At 43.1% G+C, this 17,096-nt stretch overlaps 1 protein-coding gene across 26 annotated transcripts in view; it reads right to left on the bottom strand.

Annotated features, from left to right (window-relative positions):
- ABI2 (abl interactor 2) overlaps positions 1-17,096 on the bottom strand; it is a 157,080-nt gene that overhangs the window by 99,355 nt on the left and 40,629 nt on the right. For all 26 annotated transcript variants that reach the window (XM_040357254.1, XM_040357259.1, XM_040357260.1 and 23 more), the window contains exon 2: positions 4,938-5,105. In XM_040357254.1, the coding sequence (XP_040213188.1) occupies positions 4,938-5,105 (168 nt within the window). The remainder of the gene's footprint in view (positions 1-4,937; positions 5,106-17,096) is intronic.

Here is a 17,096-nt window from a genome sequence, read left to right as displayed (position 1 = left end):
ATTGATGAAAACAGAACAGAAATTGGAATTCTTCAAAAAGACTATGTGAACACACTGCAAAGAATATTCTCATGGGCAAGAATTTTAAAAGTCCAACAATAAAACCTGTGTGGCTCATATCCAAAAAAAAAAAAAAAAAAAAAAAAAAGCTATAAATAAGAAAAGAGCTTTTAAAAAATATATAAAAACGAATGAATATGATCATTTAAATGTTACAAAGAATATAAGAGAATATGTAAAAAGGAAATAAAAAGGACGCAAAAATTCTAAACGAATGACAGATTGCAAAAAATTGTAGCACAAATCCAAATTTTTTCAACTATATTAATAGTAAAAAAGGTAAGGTCTGGGCATGTAATCGCAAAATAATCTGGAGTCGGTGACTAGGGACAAAGAGAAGGCATATTAAATGCCTTCTTCAGCGCTGTGTATACAAAAAAGGAGCATGGGGGAGCTCAAGACCATAATGGGGATGATATTGACACAGCCCCAAATTATCCACGATGGCTCAAAATTAATGTGGTCCAGACATATTTAGACAGAATAAAAAGGTGAATAAAGAACCTGGACAGGATGACTTCTGTCTTTTTAAAGCGCTTGACACAGTTCCACACACATGGCCAATGTGTAAGTCTACAGGCTTGGTAAAATCAGTTTTGTAAATGGACAGAAAACACAGAATTCAGAGTAGTAATTAATGATTCTTATGCCCCTTTCACATGTGCGGACCGTATGTCCGCATTTTCATCCATCCGTTGCGAATGAAAACGGGACATACATTGGTCCCTATGTGATTGCGGGTGTCAGCGACCATCCGCTGACACCCGTAATCACCCGCCTCCGCAAAGCTCCAATTTTTCGGATTGAAGAAAATCCTATTTTTCCTCCGTCTGGCGGATCGGGTGAACACGGACATACGGTCCGCGTTCATCCGATCCCCCCATAGGGGAGAGCGGAGGAAAGACAGGGCGGTCCCTGCACAGTGTGCGGGGACCGCCCCGTCAGCCGACGGCTCAGCGGGGATTTTACGGAGGATCCCCGCTGAGCTTTACGGACACACGGAGGCGGATCATTACTGATCCGCCCCGTGTGAAAGGGCCCTTACTTTCTCTGACTGGTTTGAAGTTAATCAGTGGTGTACCCCAGGGTTTAGGGTTGGGAGTGGACCCTTATGTTTTAATATACTTATAAAAGGATATAGGGACAGATGACACCAAGCTATGCAGTGGAATAAAATTCTTACAGGACGTCTACAAATTACAAGCTGACTTGCTTATGCATTTTCTTTGCTGCGGGAACAGGATTGCTTAACCGCTTCCCGACCGCCGCATGTAGATATACGTCGGCAGAATGGCACGTACAGGCACATTGGCGTACCTGTACGTCCCTGCCTTTCCGCGGGTCCGATCGGGACCCCCCCCCCCCGCCACATGCGTTGGTCGAATTCCCTCGGGGAGCGATCCGGGACGACGGCGCGGCTATTCGTTTATAGCCGCTCCATCGCGACCGCTCCCCGGAGCTGAAGAACGGGGAGAGCCGTATGTAAACACGGCTTCCCCGTGCTTCACTATGGCGCTGCATCGATCGAGTGATCCTTTATATAGGGAGACTCGATCAATGACATCATTCCTACAGCCACACCCCCCTACAGTTGTAAACACACATTAGGTGAACACTAAATCCTACAGCGCCCCCTGTGGTTAACACCCAAACTGCAACTGTCATTTTCACAATAAACAATGCAATTTACCGTATTTATTCGAGTATAACGCGCATAATTTTCTACCAAAAAAAGAAATCAAAGTTTGGGTGCGCGTTATAAACGAGGGCTGGGGTGGCAGTGGCGGCCGGTCCATTGAGGGCGCAGGCGAATTGTGAGTTTGCACTGCGCCTTTTCCGGGCTGCAGCCGCTCACTGTACGCGAGGGCAAAAAAAAAAAACGTCCCCACGTCGCGTACAGTGGGAGGCCCGAACCGCTGTATGGTCGCCGCTTGATTTCCTCGCCTCGCCCACACGTTACGGTAAGCATTGCTTTTGTACAATTCAGTGTTTTGCGTACCGTAATTCAGTGTTCTTCATATTTTAATTGATATACTGGTACCCGTTAGATGGCAACTCAGGGTATCAAGAGAAAACGTTCTGCATATGACGCTTCATTCAAGCTCAAAGTTGTTGATCATGCTGAAATTCACGGAAATCGAGCAGCTAGCAGCTAGTGTATCTGATGATGAATCTGACTTTGAAGCATTTTAAATAAATATTGTTACCGGTAATTCAACGTTTTTTTTGTCAAATACAATGCTTGGTGTGAAACAAAATTTTATACCGATTTTTAATCGAAAATTAGGGGTGCGCGTTATACTAGAATAAATACGGTAAATGCATTTTTTGCTGTGAAAATGACAATGGTCCCAAAAATGTGTCAAAATTGTCCGCCATAATGTTGCAGTCACGAAAAAAAAAAAAAAAAAAAAAAAAAAATCGCTGATCGCCGCCATTAGTAGTAAAAAAAAAAAAAAATTTAATAAAAATGCAATAAAACTATCCCCTATTTTGTAAACGCTATACATTTTGCGCAAACCAATCGATAAACGCTTATTGCGATTTTTTTTACCAAAAATAGGAACAATATGTATCGGCCTAAACTGAGGAAAAAAAAAACGTTTTATATATGTTTTTGGGGGATATTTATTATAGCAAAAAGTAAAAAATATTGCATTTTTTTCAAAATTGTCGCTCTACTTTTGTTTATAGCGCAAAAAAAAAAAAACGCACAGGTGATCAAATACCACCAAAAGAAAGCTCTATTTGTGGGGAAAAAAGGACGCCAATTTTGTTCGGGAGCCACGTCGCACGACCGCGCAATTGTCTGTTAAAGCGACGCAGTGCCTAATTATAAAAACCCCTTGGGTCATGTAGCAGCATATTGGTCCGGTCCTTAACCACTTCCCGACCGCCTCATGTAGATATACGTCGGCAGAATGGCACGGACAGGCACATCAACGTACCTGTAACGTGCCTGCCTGGTCGGGGGTCCGATCGGGACCCCCCCAGCTACATGCTGTGGTCGGATCCCCTCGGGGAGCGATCCGGGACGACGACGCGGCTATTCGTTTATCGCCGCTCCGTCGCGATCGCTCCCCGGAGCTGAAGAACGGGGAGAGACGTATGTAAACACGGCTTCCCGTGGCTTCACTGTGGCAGCGTATCGATCGAGTGATCCCTTATATAAGGGAGACTCGATCGATGACGTCAGTCCTACAGCCACACCCCCCTACAGTTGTAAACACACACAAAGTGAACACTAACTCCAACAGCGCCCCCTGTGGTTAACTCCCAAACTGCAACTGTCCTTTTCACAATAAACAATGCAATTTAAATGCATTTTTTGCTGTGAAAATGACAGTGGTCCCAAAAATGTGTCAAAATTGTCCGAAGTGTCCGCCATAATGTCGCAGTCACGAAAAAAAAAAAAATCGCTGATCGCCGCCATTAGTAGTAAAAAAAAAATAAAAAAATAATAAAAATGCAATAAAACTATCCCCTATTTTGTAAACGCTATAAATTTTGCGCAAACCAATCTATAAACGCTTATTGCGATTTTTTACCAAAAATAGGTAAACGAATACGTATCGGCCTAAACTGAGGAAAAAATAAATTTTTAGATATGTTTTTGGGGGATATTTATTATAGCAAAAAGTAAAAAATATAGCATTTTTTTCAAAATTGTCGCTCTATTTTTATTTATAGCGCAAAAAATTAAAACCGCAGAGGTGATCAAATACCACCAAAAGAAAGCTCTATTTGTGGGGAAAAAAGGACGCCAATTTTGTTTGGGAGCCACGTCGCACGACCGCGCAATTGTCTGTTAAAGCGACGCAGTGCCGAATTGTAAAAACCCCTTGGGTCATTTAGCTGCATATTGGTCCGGTCCTTAAGTGGTTAAAAAAAAATAAAAAAAAAGGGAGCATGGGGAACTCTCTCCCCCCCCCCCCCTAAAAACACATCAATCCTGAGGCCTCTTGTACATTGCTGGTGGTAAACAGATGTTTAGGAGCAGTTGCATGTTTTTTTTCCGCAGCCCCTGAACTCATCTTAATGTTATCCTGTGGGTACATGTACCCTTTGTTTTGTTCCTTTAGTAGTTTAGAAGCAACACTTTTTTTGTGTACATAGACTTCTCTAGCAATTTGCGATCAGTAGCCAGTCTTACCAGCTCCCAATCATTACTCTGAGAAAAGCTATCCATGCTGCGGGGCGCATGATTAAGCTTTCTGCCAGCACAAACCCATGCCGTATATAAGAAGACAATACCAGAAAGTCCAGTTTTCTGATGTCAGGAATGCCATCATTTGAAGGCACCATTCAACATCACTTTACAATACATGCATGGTTTCCCATGTCATGGCTCTCTAAAAACACTGCACAAATACTGTAAAAACTGATTATACTGCCAGAAATGAAGTCAGCGCCCAATGACAGCACTGCCACTGCTCCACTGAAAAGGCAGGACATGGGCAGAAACAGCAGCCGTCTGGTACAAAAGTAGAGTGAATGCTAAGGTTTTTTTGGAGATAGGGAGTAGGAAATGTGCTGATTTAGTCCAACAGAAAAGAAGACGGGGCAGACAACCCTGATTGGGAGTCCAGTGTAGCAGGGGCAGCATTGTATGTCATGTATACAGGAAGCTAGGAGCCAAATGCATTTTAGCAGGATCACTTGGTATTTTTTAGTACCTGCAAGTTAAAAGGTAGCGAAAACAAGGTGAAATGTGCAATTATTAGATTTTACCCACATATAGCACAGAGTACCTTTTATAGAAAATTCTCCAAAAAGACATCTGGCATAACATTTAAGTACACCAACTACCTGGCTCTTGCAATCTGTCCAATCCTGCAACATGCAACAATTGTCTTATAAATGTTGTCTCTTCTTACCTGTGATATATGATTGATGGAGGATTCCATCCTTCTGAGCTGAGAAGCCTGAATATCCAGCATCTGAAGGACATTGTTGGCTAAGGTGTTAATGAGATAAGCCACACTAGCTAAGGACTGTGTCGTATAGGCTTTGGTTTCTTCAAGGGCTCTATTCTTATCTGCAGACTGAAAGTAAAAAAGTCAAATCAGTAAGTCATATTTACAAAATGTTCTTGCATGCTTGAAAAAGCAAGAGGCACTCCACCACTCTGTGCAGTGGTGTATTTAGGTTTTGTGCTGCCCTAGGCCTGACGAAACTCGTGCACCCCCTAATTTAAATATGACCCACCCCTTCCTGTCAAGGCCACACACCCATTTAAGACCCTGACATTTTCCAGTGGGGACACTAGCTCTGAGGGCCTTGGTGGGCAGTAGAGTCCCTAAATTTGCAGGGATTTACTCTGACTTCCTGTTTTGCTATGGAGCCCGTCAGCTGACTTTTTGACAGTTTTTAGCCTCCCGACATGGCATCTGTCTTTTTGTCTAGCTGAGAACTCAGGTGGGAGGTCCACTGTTATGATAGGACAGTCAAAACTAGAAGTGACGCAAAGCCCCCCCCCCCCCCAGTTGTGGGACGCCGCCCTCCCCACACAACAACCCATTGATTGGGGTCTGCCGCCCTATCCTACTCCATGTGTATGGGCGGTCCTCACCCCTGATGGTGGCCCTGCCAGTATTATTATACCGGCAGTAGTGCGGCCACTTTATGGGGGCACTAGACTGATTTGCCGTCCGCCCCAAGAGTGGCGCTACACTAAAAGCTACACTAAAAGTAGCTGCCCCCCTGCAAAGTGCTGGCCTGGGCCTTGTTGGCCTAGACCAAGATACAGCATTGACTCTGTGCCACAGTTATTAGTCTTCTACAGCTCAGTTTAAATCAGCAAATATTTTACTGACATACACACTATACAAAATTTGCTGTCCGATTTCCTTTAGCTTTAAGAAAAAAAAAAAAAACATGTAGTATAAGGGCCTGCCTGATTGCATACAAATTGGAACTCCTAAGGTTCAAACTCATAATATTATATGGTTTTGGTAGATCTTAAGGAAAAAAAAAAATACAGAAAATTGTAGTGTGTATCCAGCTTTAAAGTGGCAACAGTTTGTGCAACACTTTACAATATACATGGCGACCAAATCCATCTGACCTCTACACAGTCAACTACCCACCTATGCTTACACAACTTACTAAACTCCTAGCCAATTGGTCTTCTCTACTGTTGGTATGGATGGGTAGAATAATAGTGATCAAAATGTCCATCCTCCCCAGAAACTTATACCTCTTTAGAGTACTACCCATAACAATCCCTTCACATTTTCTACGTATTTTACAACAAAAAAACAACCAATTAATTTGGGGCTCACTCAAACCTTGTTTACCCAAATTAACCTTCTATTCCCCCCCGTATTAGAGGTGGTCTTAGTGGGCCAGATTTCACCAAATATTATTACGCAGTACAACTAGCACAATTACCCAAATATCACTATACAAAAGGAAATTCCATTGTGGGTATCATTCAAATCGACTGTGACCCTCTATTGCAAATTTACTATGGTTAACTCCTACACGGCAGAAGAAAATCACAAATCCTATTACCAAAACACAGCCTTTCCATTTGGGACAGATTGAAAACCAGATTTGCACCAATATCCAAATATAATCCCCTCCTCTCATTCTTGCATAACCCTTCCTTCTACCCAGCCTGGTCCTTTCCAAATTACTTTTCAGCGTGGTCAAATGTAGGTTCAGTTAGAGTTAATCATTTTTTAAGTTCTCAAAAATATCATATAATTTCCAGACTTATGCAAAACATGTTCCCTCCCATCCACAGAAACCTTTCGATATCTCCAAATTAAAACATTTTTGGAACACAACAAACCCACTGGAGTGGACACACAAATTCCTGACTTCACGGTCTTTGGAAATGCTTGCAAATCGGACTCCCCATAAACGTGGACTTATTTCTGCCATATATGAACAATTACTCTCTCACGCAACTGCTTCTCCTCCAACATACACATAATTATATATTATTTCAATCAACTTAATTTCTCAATTACCTTGTCAAATAGCTGCCATGAAGCTATGATTGACACTTCATGTTAAATAATCTTATCATACAATCTGCTAGGTTATCTATTTTCATTTACACTAATTACTTTCCTGAATGATTACACCTTTTTATACTATTGTACATATTCTGTTAATGGAATATCTATTACTATTATATTATTGTATATGCTCTGTTAATGGAAGGAATTTTAACAAGTCTGTCAATATAAAAATCAGTAATGACATGCATTAAAACAAAAAAAAAAAGTGAGCAAAGTATGCCACGTGCGGCTCGAAAATTGTTCCATTTCAGCTGAACTGAAAAAATAAATAAATTGTCGGTATGAAGTTTTTTGGTCAACCAATGACCTACCAGATGCAGTCACTGTTCGAGGATTCTGACAGCCACAGGTATATGTCAGGATACAATAGCCAGCAGTGCAGATTTCTCCATCTGTACTGTATAGCAAGGATGGTAGACTCAAAAATATATATAATTGTGGCCAACTTCACAGATCATTTTCTTTAGAAAGCAGCCACAGCAAGTAAAAAAAGCCTGTCCTCTGCCAGCATGCTGTAGGGAAGAACCCTGTTAAGTACAATCAATAACAGAGGGGGGGATATAGGTGGCAGTTTTAACTTCTGCTCTGCTTGTTACTCGTTCTATGGGTGTCTGTCCAGTTGCTGCTGCTGTCAAAGTATTCATTTTGGATGGAGGTGGCTTTTTCTCTTTCTTTAACGTGTGTTGCAGCACTGCGTTTAACCTCTTGCCGGCCAGCCACTGTTGTTATACGGCGGGTCGTCGGCACAGCTGTGTAAACCGCAGTAGGTGTACGTCGGCCACTTATATAGGTATATGGTATAGGGAGCGCAACGCAGAAGCCGATGCGCATGGCCAGCAGCCACGATCGCTCCTGAGAGAGACAAAATGGGGATTTGTCAATGTAAACAGACAGATCTCCATTCTGTCAGGGAAGTAGAGATCTGCTGTTCCTAGTGATCAGGAGAAGCAATCTACTCCCCGTCAGTCCCCTCCCCGTAGTGCCGCTAGAAAGGACTGATGACCGTCATTACCAAAAATATGTAGAATACATATTGGCCTAGAGTGATTTTTTTGGGGATATTATAGCAAGCATATTGGGTTTTGTTTCAAAATTGAAAGGTGATCAAATACCACCAAAAGAAAGCTCCATTTGTGGGTAAAAAAGGAAAATTTTTTTGTGTACAACATTGCATGACCGCACAATTGTCAGTTAAAGCGACGCACTGCCATATCACAAAAAAATGCCCCGGTCATTAAGGGGGCAAATCCTTCCGGGGTTGAAGTGGTTAAAAGCAGCATGCTTCAATTTTGCAACATGTTGGTTTGAACTGAGCCCATTAGAAACAACAAAAGTCAGCTTTTTGTTACAACGGACCTGCATTGAGCAACACAGTCCAGCCCACACAGTGTAAATGTGTTTTATAAAACAGTAGTGTCTCCCAGCTTCTCAAATGGTACATACACAGATTGGAAAGTTTTTTTTATGTATGCTACAGGATGAAGCAGCGGCGTTAGCTGCCATAAATTCTGCATTTTAATAGGCTGCCTTACAAGCGGCAAAGAAGCTAGCTCATACACCCTTTTGAAAAATGTTAACAATGAATGGCAACACAAGCACAATATGTGTTTTTTGTGCATTTCGTGAATACACACAACTGAGCTAAACTAGTGTAAATGAACCCCAAGCCTCATTGTCCACAGCACCCCAAATATGGCAAGCAAAAAAGGTGCATTTGTTTCGCTGCCACATTTGTCACTTATGGCCCATTAAAATAAAATAGGCTGCACTACGCATAAAGTGCGACAATGTGCAATAAAAACTGCATATGCACGACGCCTGAGATGCTACATAAATGAGAAGTAGGGGCCAATACAAGTCAGGATAAGCACTGTCTTAGTGAAAAATCTTTGTACCTGGACTTTGGTTTTAAAAAGAGAAAATAAAAAGTATACATTACATGGCAAGATATTCAAACTGCTATTTTGATTGCAATCAGCAGCTATTTTTTACAGTTTTTTTTATAGGAATGCAAAAGTCGGTATGCAGAGCAAAGAGTAGAGGAGTCCACAAAGTAATTTTAGTTTTACATTGTCAACAATTAATTAGCTCCTAAACAGATAGCAAGAAACCGCTTTCAAAATTATGTGAAAAAATGTATAAAACTCCAAGCACCCATTCACAGTTCCAAATCGCATGACAGTTGCAAATCGCTTTTCTGCCAATTTCATTGCATTTTGCATCTGATGTGCAGCTTTGAAATTGCACTGACCTAGTGCGATTTCAAATCCGCAACCATTGTGAATGGGGGCTAAAGATACCCAAATAAAGAGGACTAGAATAGTGACCTAAATGACCAGACAACTTTCGTTGCTTTAAGTACCATGAGACTGTGCCAGATGCCCGCACTGACCATTTTCAGGGAAAAAAGGGATTGTTATCTTGAAACATTTAAAAGTTACTACAATCCATCTGCCCTAAAAATGTCCGTCAGTGCAGCCTCATCCTATCTTCAGAGGTATTACTAACAAACTATCAATTTTGGAATGAATGCTTATGTACACAAAACACCTAAACACACAAGCAGAATGTCGGGAGACATATCCCGGTACAAAAAATACCAGCTGACATTCTGCCCGTGTGCATGCTGGAAAAACAAGCAGCTGACCAACTCCCGATCAGCGTTCTTCGTAGCACAGAAGGTTTTTACACCTTAACTACTTGAGGCCCGCGCTATAGCCAAAATACAGTTTCAGCGCAGACCTGAAAATCCGGGAGGCAGTCATTATACGGCCTCACCTTTCCTCGCTCCCGAGCATGCAGCGGGGAAATTCTGTGCTGGCCGTGTCCCTTTGACACAGTCAATCACAGATCACTGTGGATGGCCAGAGTGGCCATTTAATATGCGATCTGTGCGGCCAATAAGAGATGATCTCAAATGTAAACATACAAGATCATCTCTCATTGCCGGCTCTCCTTCCTCACACAGAGAGAGCGTGTGAGGAGGGAGAGAGATCTGAGAGTGTTACCAGTGCCCAGTGAGAATACAGTTCTAATACAGTGCCCAAACAGATCTGTGCCCACCTGTGCCAATCTGCGACCACCTGTGCCAGTCTGTGACCACCTGTGCTGTCCGTGATCTGTGCAGTGCCCACCTGTGCCACCTCATCAGTGCAATTAGTCAGTGCCCATCTGTGCCACCTCATCAGTGCAATTAGTCAGTGCCCATCTGTGCTGCCTCAGTGCCAATCTGCGCCGCCTCATCAGTGCTCATCTGCTCCACCTCATCAGTGCCCATCTGCACCGCCACATCAGTGCCATAAATCAGTGCCCATCAGTGAAGGCTTAGCACACATCTGTGTAATCGCATCACCACCAGCAACCATGTCAAAAAGATGCTTTTCCACCAAGGAGGCATACCAAATTCTTTCCACGCCCGACGAGAGCAACGTGGAGCTCTCTTTCAGATTCCCTTTCCATTTCCGATTCTGAGTCAGACGTCAATTATGAGCCAGTCTTCCGTAGTGGAACACTGAGTGACTCAGAGGAGGAAAATAGTCGGCCGGCCAAACGAAGGCAATCTGGTGAGGAGGCAGTGCCCTCTACCAGCACCACAGTGCCAGCCACCAGCACCACAGTGCCTCGGCAAGAAAGGCCAAAGGACCCATGTCAGCCTTCCCTATGCCCTTCAGAACCCTTTGTGGCTTCCTCCTAATTCAAGAGAAGCCAACATTCCGCCTTTCACTGCCCAGCCAGGAGTCCAGGTGGACACGGAGAATTTTTCCCCAATCGATTTATTTGATCTAATTGTTACAGAGGACATGCTTCCAGAATTGTGACCCAGTGCAACCTATATGCCCAACAATTTATTTTGAACAATCCTACATCGTATTATGCCCGTCCCTACGAGTGGAGAGACCCAACGGAGGAGTTGAAGGTTTTTTTGGGCCTCACATTTTGTATGGAACTCAACCCAAAAAAACAACACTTTGCGTTCCTGTTGGTCAAAACGCACAGAATCAGGCCTGTTTTTAATGCAGTGCCATGTGAGGGCCAGAAGATCACAGGCATTCTCTATTGCATTTCAACCTCGTCTCTTGCCCACAGAGATTTCTTCCGATTCTTGCAACGTTGCGATATTATGTACTGTAGATTATATATTTAGTCTTTGCAGTTTTACATTGATGAAAATGATTCTGAAATTTGTTTGACAATTTTTAGATGCAGCTTTTTACAGATTGGTGAACCTCTGCCCATCTTTACTTCTGAAACACTCTGACTCTCTAAGACAAGGGTCTCAAACTGGCAGCCCCCCAGCTGTTGCAAAACTACAAGTCCCATGAGGCATTGCAAGGGAGAAAGTTACAAGCATGACTCCCACAGGCAAAAGCATGATGGGACTTTTAGTTTTGCAACAGCTGGAGGGCCGCCAGTTTGAGACTCCTGCTCTAAGTTGTCCTTTTTACACCCAATCATGTTACTGACGCTAAGTACGTCATTATCGGCCCTGCCTTTTGTTGGTTCCTGTGCGGCGGGAGCACGGCAGATCCCCAGACTACTGATTAGAGCCAGCAGCCCCAGTGCCGGTATAGGCACTTTTAAATGTGAGCAGCCATTTGGCCAAGTTTTATCTTTGCTAATTTTTTAATAAACGAAATTACGCTATGGATGTTTCCATTGTTATTTCATATCCGGCTGAGACCTTTAACCACTTCCCGACCGCCGCATGTAGATATACGTCGGCAGAATGGCACGGACAGGCACATCAACGTACCTGTACGTGCCTGCCTAGACGGGGGTCCGATCGGGACCCCCCGCGCTACACGCGGCGGTCGGGTTCCCTCGGGGAGCGATTCGGGACGACGGCGCGGCTATTTGTTTATAGCCGCTCCGTTGCGATCGCTCCCCGGAGCTGAAGAACGGGGAGAGCCGTATGTAAACACGGCTTCCCCGTGCTTCACTATGGCGCTGCATCGATCGAGTGATCCCCTTTATAGGGGAGACTCGAACGATGACGTCATTCCTACAGCCACACCCCCCTACAGTTGTAAACACACACTAAGTGTACACTTAATCCTACAGCGCCACCTGTGGTTAACTCCCAAACTGCAACTGTCATTTTCACAATAAAGAATGCAATTTAAATGCATTTTTTGCTGTGAAAATGACAATGGTCCCAAAAATGTGTCAAAATTGTCCGAAGTGTCCGCCATAATGTCGCAGTCACGAAAAAAAATCACTGATCGCCGCCATTAGTAGTAAAAAAAAAAATTAATAAAAATGCAATAAAACTATCCCCTATTTTGTAAATAAAATAGAAAACTCTTCACTTAAAAATGCTGAGAAAACAAAAATACATTTTGTTTTATATTTAGCATAAAAAGTGTGGTTATTTTTTCCAGCTATTCTATCATAACAATGAAGGCTAGTTGTTAATTTCCATTGTATTCAATAGAACTGCACAGGTATCCTGAATGTTCAGCAATTCCCTTTACTAGAGAAACAAAAAGGCTTTTCTTCCTGCCTTGGGTCACTGAAAGCCATGTACAATAGATCTTTTCATGGGAAGATTTAAAAGCCGTCATTGGTACCATCCCTAAACTATTTGTAACTGCAGCATTAAAAACAATGCAGATAAGGCTTAAAATAGAAGTAAAGGTTGTTTTTTTTCCCCCATTCACACTTACCTAGGTGGATGCAGCATCAAATTCGATGCTGCATCTGTTCCCCGGCACCTCTGCACCGAGAACCGAACGATCGAACACCCCCGATCGCTTGGTTTTCAGAGCTCCGTGAGCAGAGAGCTGAAGACTGTCAGTCACAGCTCCCTGCTCTTCTCCCTCACTGGAGCGCTTAGCTGTGGAGGGGGCGGATCGGCCATCTCAGGCTCTCGGTGACTCGCTGAGAGGCCGAGACGGGTGTCAGTCCAGGCACCTGGCGGATCCAGACTCTGGTCAGGATGAAGTGGTGCCTGGACTGAAATTGGTGACTTCAACCCGCTCTCTGCTAAAAATGGGTCACAGGAGTGCTAAACGAACTGCACTTCTGTGATCCATAGGAGAAGCACGGCCAAACAAGCTTTGGTTGGACCTTTCCTTTAAAGCAGGGGTCTTCAAACTATGGCCCTCCAGGTGTTCAAGAACTACAATTCCCATCATGCCTAGTCATGTCTGTGAATGTCAGTTTTGCAATGCCTTATGGGATTTGTAGTTCTGCAACAGCTGGAGGATCGTAGTTTGAGGATCCCTGCTTTAAAGCCTAACTCCGGGAAACTTGAAAATTATCCTTTGCAGCAGGGCTTTCCATGGGTTATTTATTAATTTAGGTCTAGGGGACTTACCAAAAGTAGATCTATTAGCCAATCCTGTGCACCACTAGACCAGTCCCTGCGCCGTCTTCTTCCCTATTTTCCAGCGATCTAAAGTCCTAACATTGAGGTCAATACAGGGTCCATAACCCTTCACTGGATATGACGACGACGCAGAGGGACAGTCCACCGCCGCATAATGGGGGAGGGGGGGGGGGGACACAGCATCTGCTGGGGGAGTGAAGGACCAGGTCAGTAAAATCACTTTTTTTCTCCTTCTCCCCAAATAAGTAGTTAACCCTTGCAGTGTGGGCACAGCCCCAGTGCAAAGGATACTTAGAGTTAGGCATTAAATAAAAAAACAAAATCTTAACACTTTGCAAAAACTAGTCATTTTATAAAGCAAATGTTTCCTTAGCCCTTAGAAGTAATGAAAATAGCTAGCAATTCATTGATGACCGTTTTGGGTGGGAAGTTGATGGATGAATCAATTATTTTCCTATATCTGAGAATTCTGAAGTAGGATTTTCAAGGTTTGTGGCTACCTCCTTTCACAGCTTGTAATGAAGATGTCACTTTCTTGTAGCAAGATTCCTCAGTCATTTTTTGCTATATTATGGACAACCATCAGGGAGAGAGTATTTTAGAAATGTGGTTTTGCAGCAGGTCCTGCATTTAACCCAACTAAAGAATGTGTTCATGTAGAGTTCTACAGTGCCTTGTTACAACCAAAAAGATTTATTTTATGTGATAGACCAACACAAAGTGGCACATAATTGTAATTTAATAAATAAATGTGAAAAGTGTGCCCCCCCCCCCCCCCCAGGCTCGATAATAGGAGAAGATATGTGAGGTGGGGAGTAGAGAAGGAAGCAGTACTTTTAGTAGTTTTGTTATTACTATTCTATATTGTAACAGGAGGGCCCGTGGGACCCAGAGGCTCTTGCATGGTGTGGGGTACTCCTGTTTCAGCTTCACCGATGACTCTTATGTCTAAAGTCATCCTATGTCCACTAGGAGCATAGGATGACTGAGAAATTATATCTTGGACTACATGAGATGGGGCAGTAATGCAATCCACAATATATTCAAGAATGTCTGGAACTATTTACAGGCTGTTGATTCTAAACCCAACCGGTCAATAGAAAGAGTGACTCATTCAATGTGGGAACACAGACTGTTAAGGTGTTTCATGTCATCTGCTACTGTCATGTAAATGAACCTTAGTCTGGCTCTCAAGAACCTTTCATTGTGTGATGCTAATTGACACTGTATTGTGTGAATTTCTATTGATGGTTAAGGTGTATTGTATAGCAGGTGAGAAGAGCTTATCTCGGAGTCACCTTGTCTGGGTAAATGATTAGTAATTAGCTCAAAAGTAGATTATCTCGGAGACAGAATGTCTGTCTCCTAAAAGATGTGTATTAGCTCCTTGTGTCATGTTGTGGGTGGAGTTGGGTCATTGTTCATTGTGGTTCCTAAACTGTATATAAGAAGCCTGAGTTTCCCATTACAGTCTATCCGTTTTAAACTAGAGAACAGAGCTGTGTGTCTCGTTTCTGGGGAATCCATATGGGCGTGTTCGTCTGCCGGATTGGGAAGTGTCGATAAGCTGTCGTGGGTTGGTGGAATGGAATATCGTAAACGGTGTTAACCCCCTGACCGTTATATATTTAAAAAAAACAAAAAAAACACTTTTGCTTCCCCCCTCACAACTATCTGGATGACTACTGTGACCCAGATTAGGGCCCTTAGGGGATATTACTCTAGGGGGAGGGAGCGGGTATGAAGGGAGGAAACTGAATGTATTCATTTATTATTTGTAATTTGAATGAAGAACAGGATGATATATTTAATTTGTACGAGGGTGATCTATCGACTATTTTTTGTATATGTTAATGAGATTTGGTTTCCTGTATAAATGAAAAAGTGAAAAATAAAGAAATTGAAGAAAAGTGTGGCGTGCATTTGTATTCAGCCCCCGAGTCAATACTTTTGTAGAACCACCTTTTTTTTGGGTATGTCTCTACCAGCTTTGTACATCTAGGAGAGTGACATTTTTTCCCATTCTCCTTTGCAAAATAGCTCAAGCTCTGTCAAATTGAATGGAGAGCGTCTGAACAGCAATCAAGTCTTGCCACAGCTTTTCAATTGGATTTAGGTCTAGACTTTGACTGTGCCATTCCAAAACATGAACATGCTTTGATCTAACCATTCCATTGTAGCTCTGGCTGTATGTTTAGGGTCGCTGTCCTGCTGGAAGGTGAACCTCTGGCCCAGTCTCAAGTCTTTTGCAGACTAACAGGTTTTCTTCTAAGGTTGCCCTGTATTTGGCTCCATACACCTTCCCACCAACTTCCCTGTCCCTGCTGAAGAAAAGCATCCCACAACATTTCACAGTGGGGATAGTGTGTTCAGGGCAATGTTCAGTGTTAGTTTTACTAAAAGGCAAATCCACTGTGCACTTTGAAGTGCAGTCACTATAGATCTGAGGGGGACATGCAAGGAAAATAAAAATGTTTTGTTTAAAGCGGAGCTCCACCCTAAAATGGAACTTCCGCTCATTAGAACCCCCCCTCACCTCCGGTGTCACATTTGACACCTTTCAGGAGGGAGGGGGTGCAGATACCTGTCTAAGACAGGTATTTTCACCCACTTCCGGGAGTCCTCTCTGCGGGGATTCTCTGTGTAGTTCGTCACTTCCCGCCCCCGTCTGTTGTGTTCTGGGAAACACTCAGCTCCCAGAACACAGCGGGGACCAGTGAGGACGGCGCTGCGCGACTCGTGCCATAGGGAATCGGGCAGTGAAGCCACAACGCTTTACTTCCCAATTCCCTCACAGAGGATGGCAGTGGGGGCAGCAGATAGACGAGTGATTGCTCATCTTCTGCTGCAGACATTGCTGGACTCCAGGACAGGTAAGTGTCCATATATTAAAAGTCAGAAGCTGCAGTATTTGTAGCTGCTGGCTTTTAATATGTTGTAAACACCGGAGCTCCGCTTTAAATAGGATTGGATATTAGAAACTAGCAGAGCTTCCCCTCAGATCTACAATGACTGCACTTCCAAGCGCATTTGTAGTGCAAAGAGGATTTGACTTTAATAAATCAACCCCAATAGGTTTTGCCTTTAGGTAACTGGCTTTCTTCTTGCCACTCTTCCATAAAGGCCAGACTAAGTTGTCCTGTGGACAGATTCTCCCACCTGAGCTGTAGCGCCTCTTGGCTGCTTCTCTGATTATTGCTCTACTTGCCCAGCCTGTCCGTTTAGGTGAACTGCCATGTCTTGGTAGGTTTGCAGTTGTGCCATATTCTTTCCATTTTCAGTTGATCGATTGAATAGTCCTCCGTGAGATGTTTAAAGCTTGGGATTTTTTTTTCTTTTTTATAACCTAACCCAGCTTTAACCTTCACAACTTTATCCCTGAGCTCTCTGGTGTGTTCTTTGGCCTTCATGATGCGGTTTGTTCACTAAGGTTCTCCAACAAACCTATGAGGGCTTCGCAGAACAGTTGTATGTATATTAAGATTAAATTACACACAGGTGAACTGTATTTACAAATTAGGTGACTTCTGAAGGTTATTGGTTCCACTATATTCTAGTTATGAATATCAGAGTAAAAGGCTCCGAAATACAAATGCACGCCACACTTTTCACACATTTGTAAAAAAAAAAAAAAAATTAAAATAAAACCATTAATTATTTTCCTTCCACTT

This window comes from Rana temporaria, chromosome 6 (assembly GCF_905171775.1).
Source record: "Rana temporaria chromosome 6, aRanTem1.1, whole genome shotgun sequence".
Taxonomy (NCBI): domain Eukaryota; kingdom Metazoa; phylum Chordata; class Amphibia; order Anura; family Ranidae; genus Rana; species Rana temporaria.
Note: the sequence above shows the minus strand (reverse complement) of the source record. Positions and strands in the feature narration are given on the sequence as shown.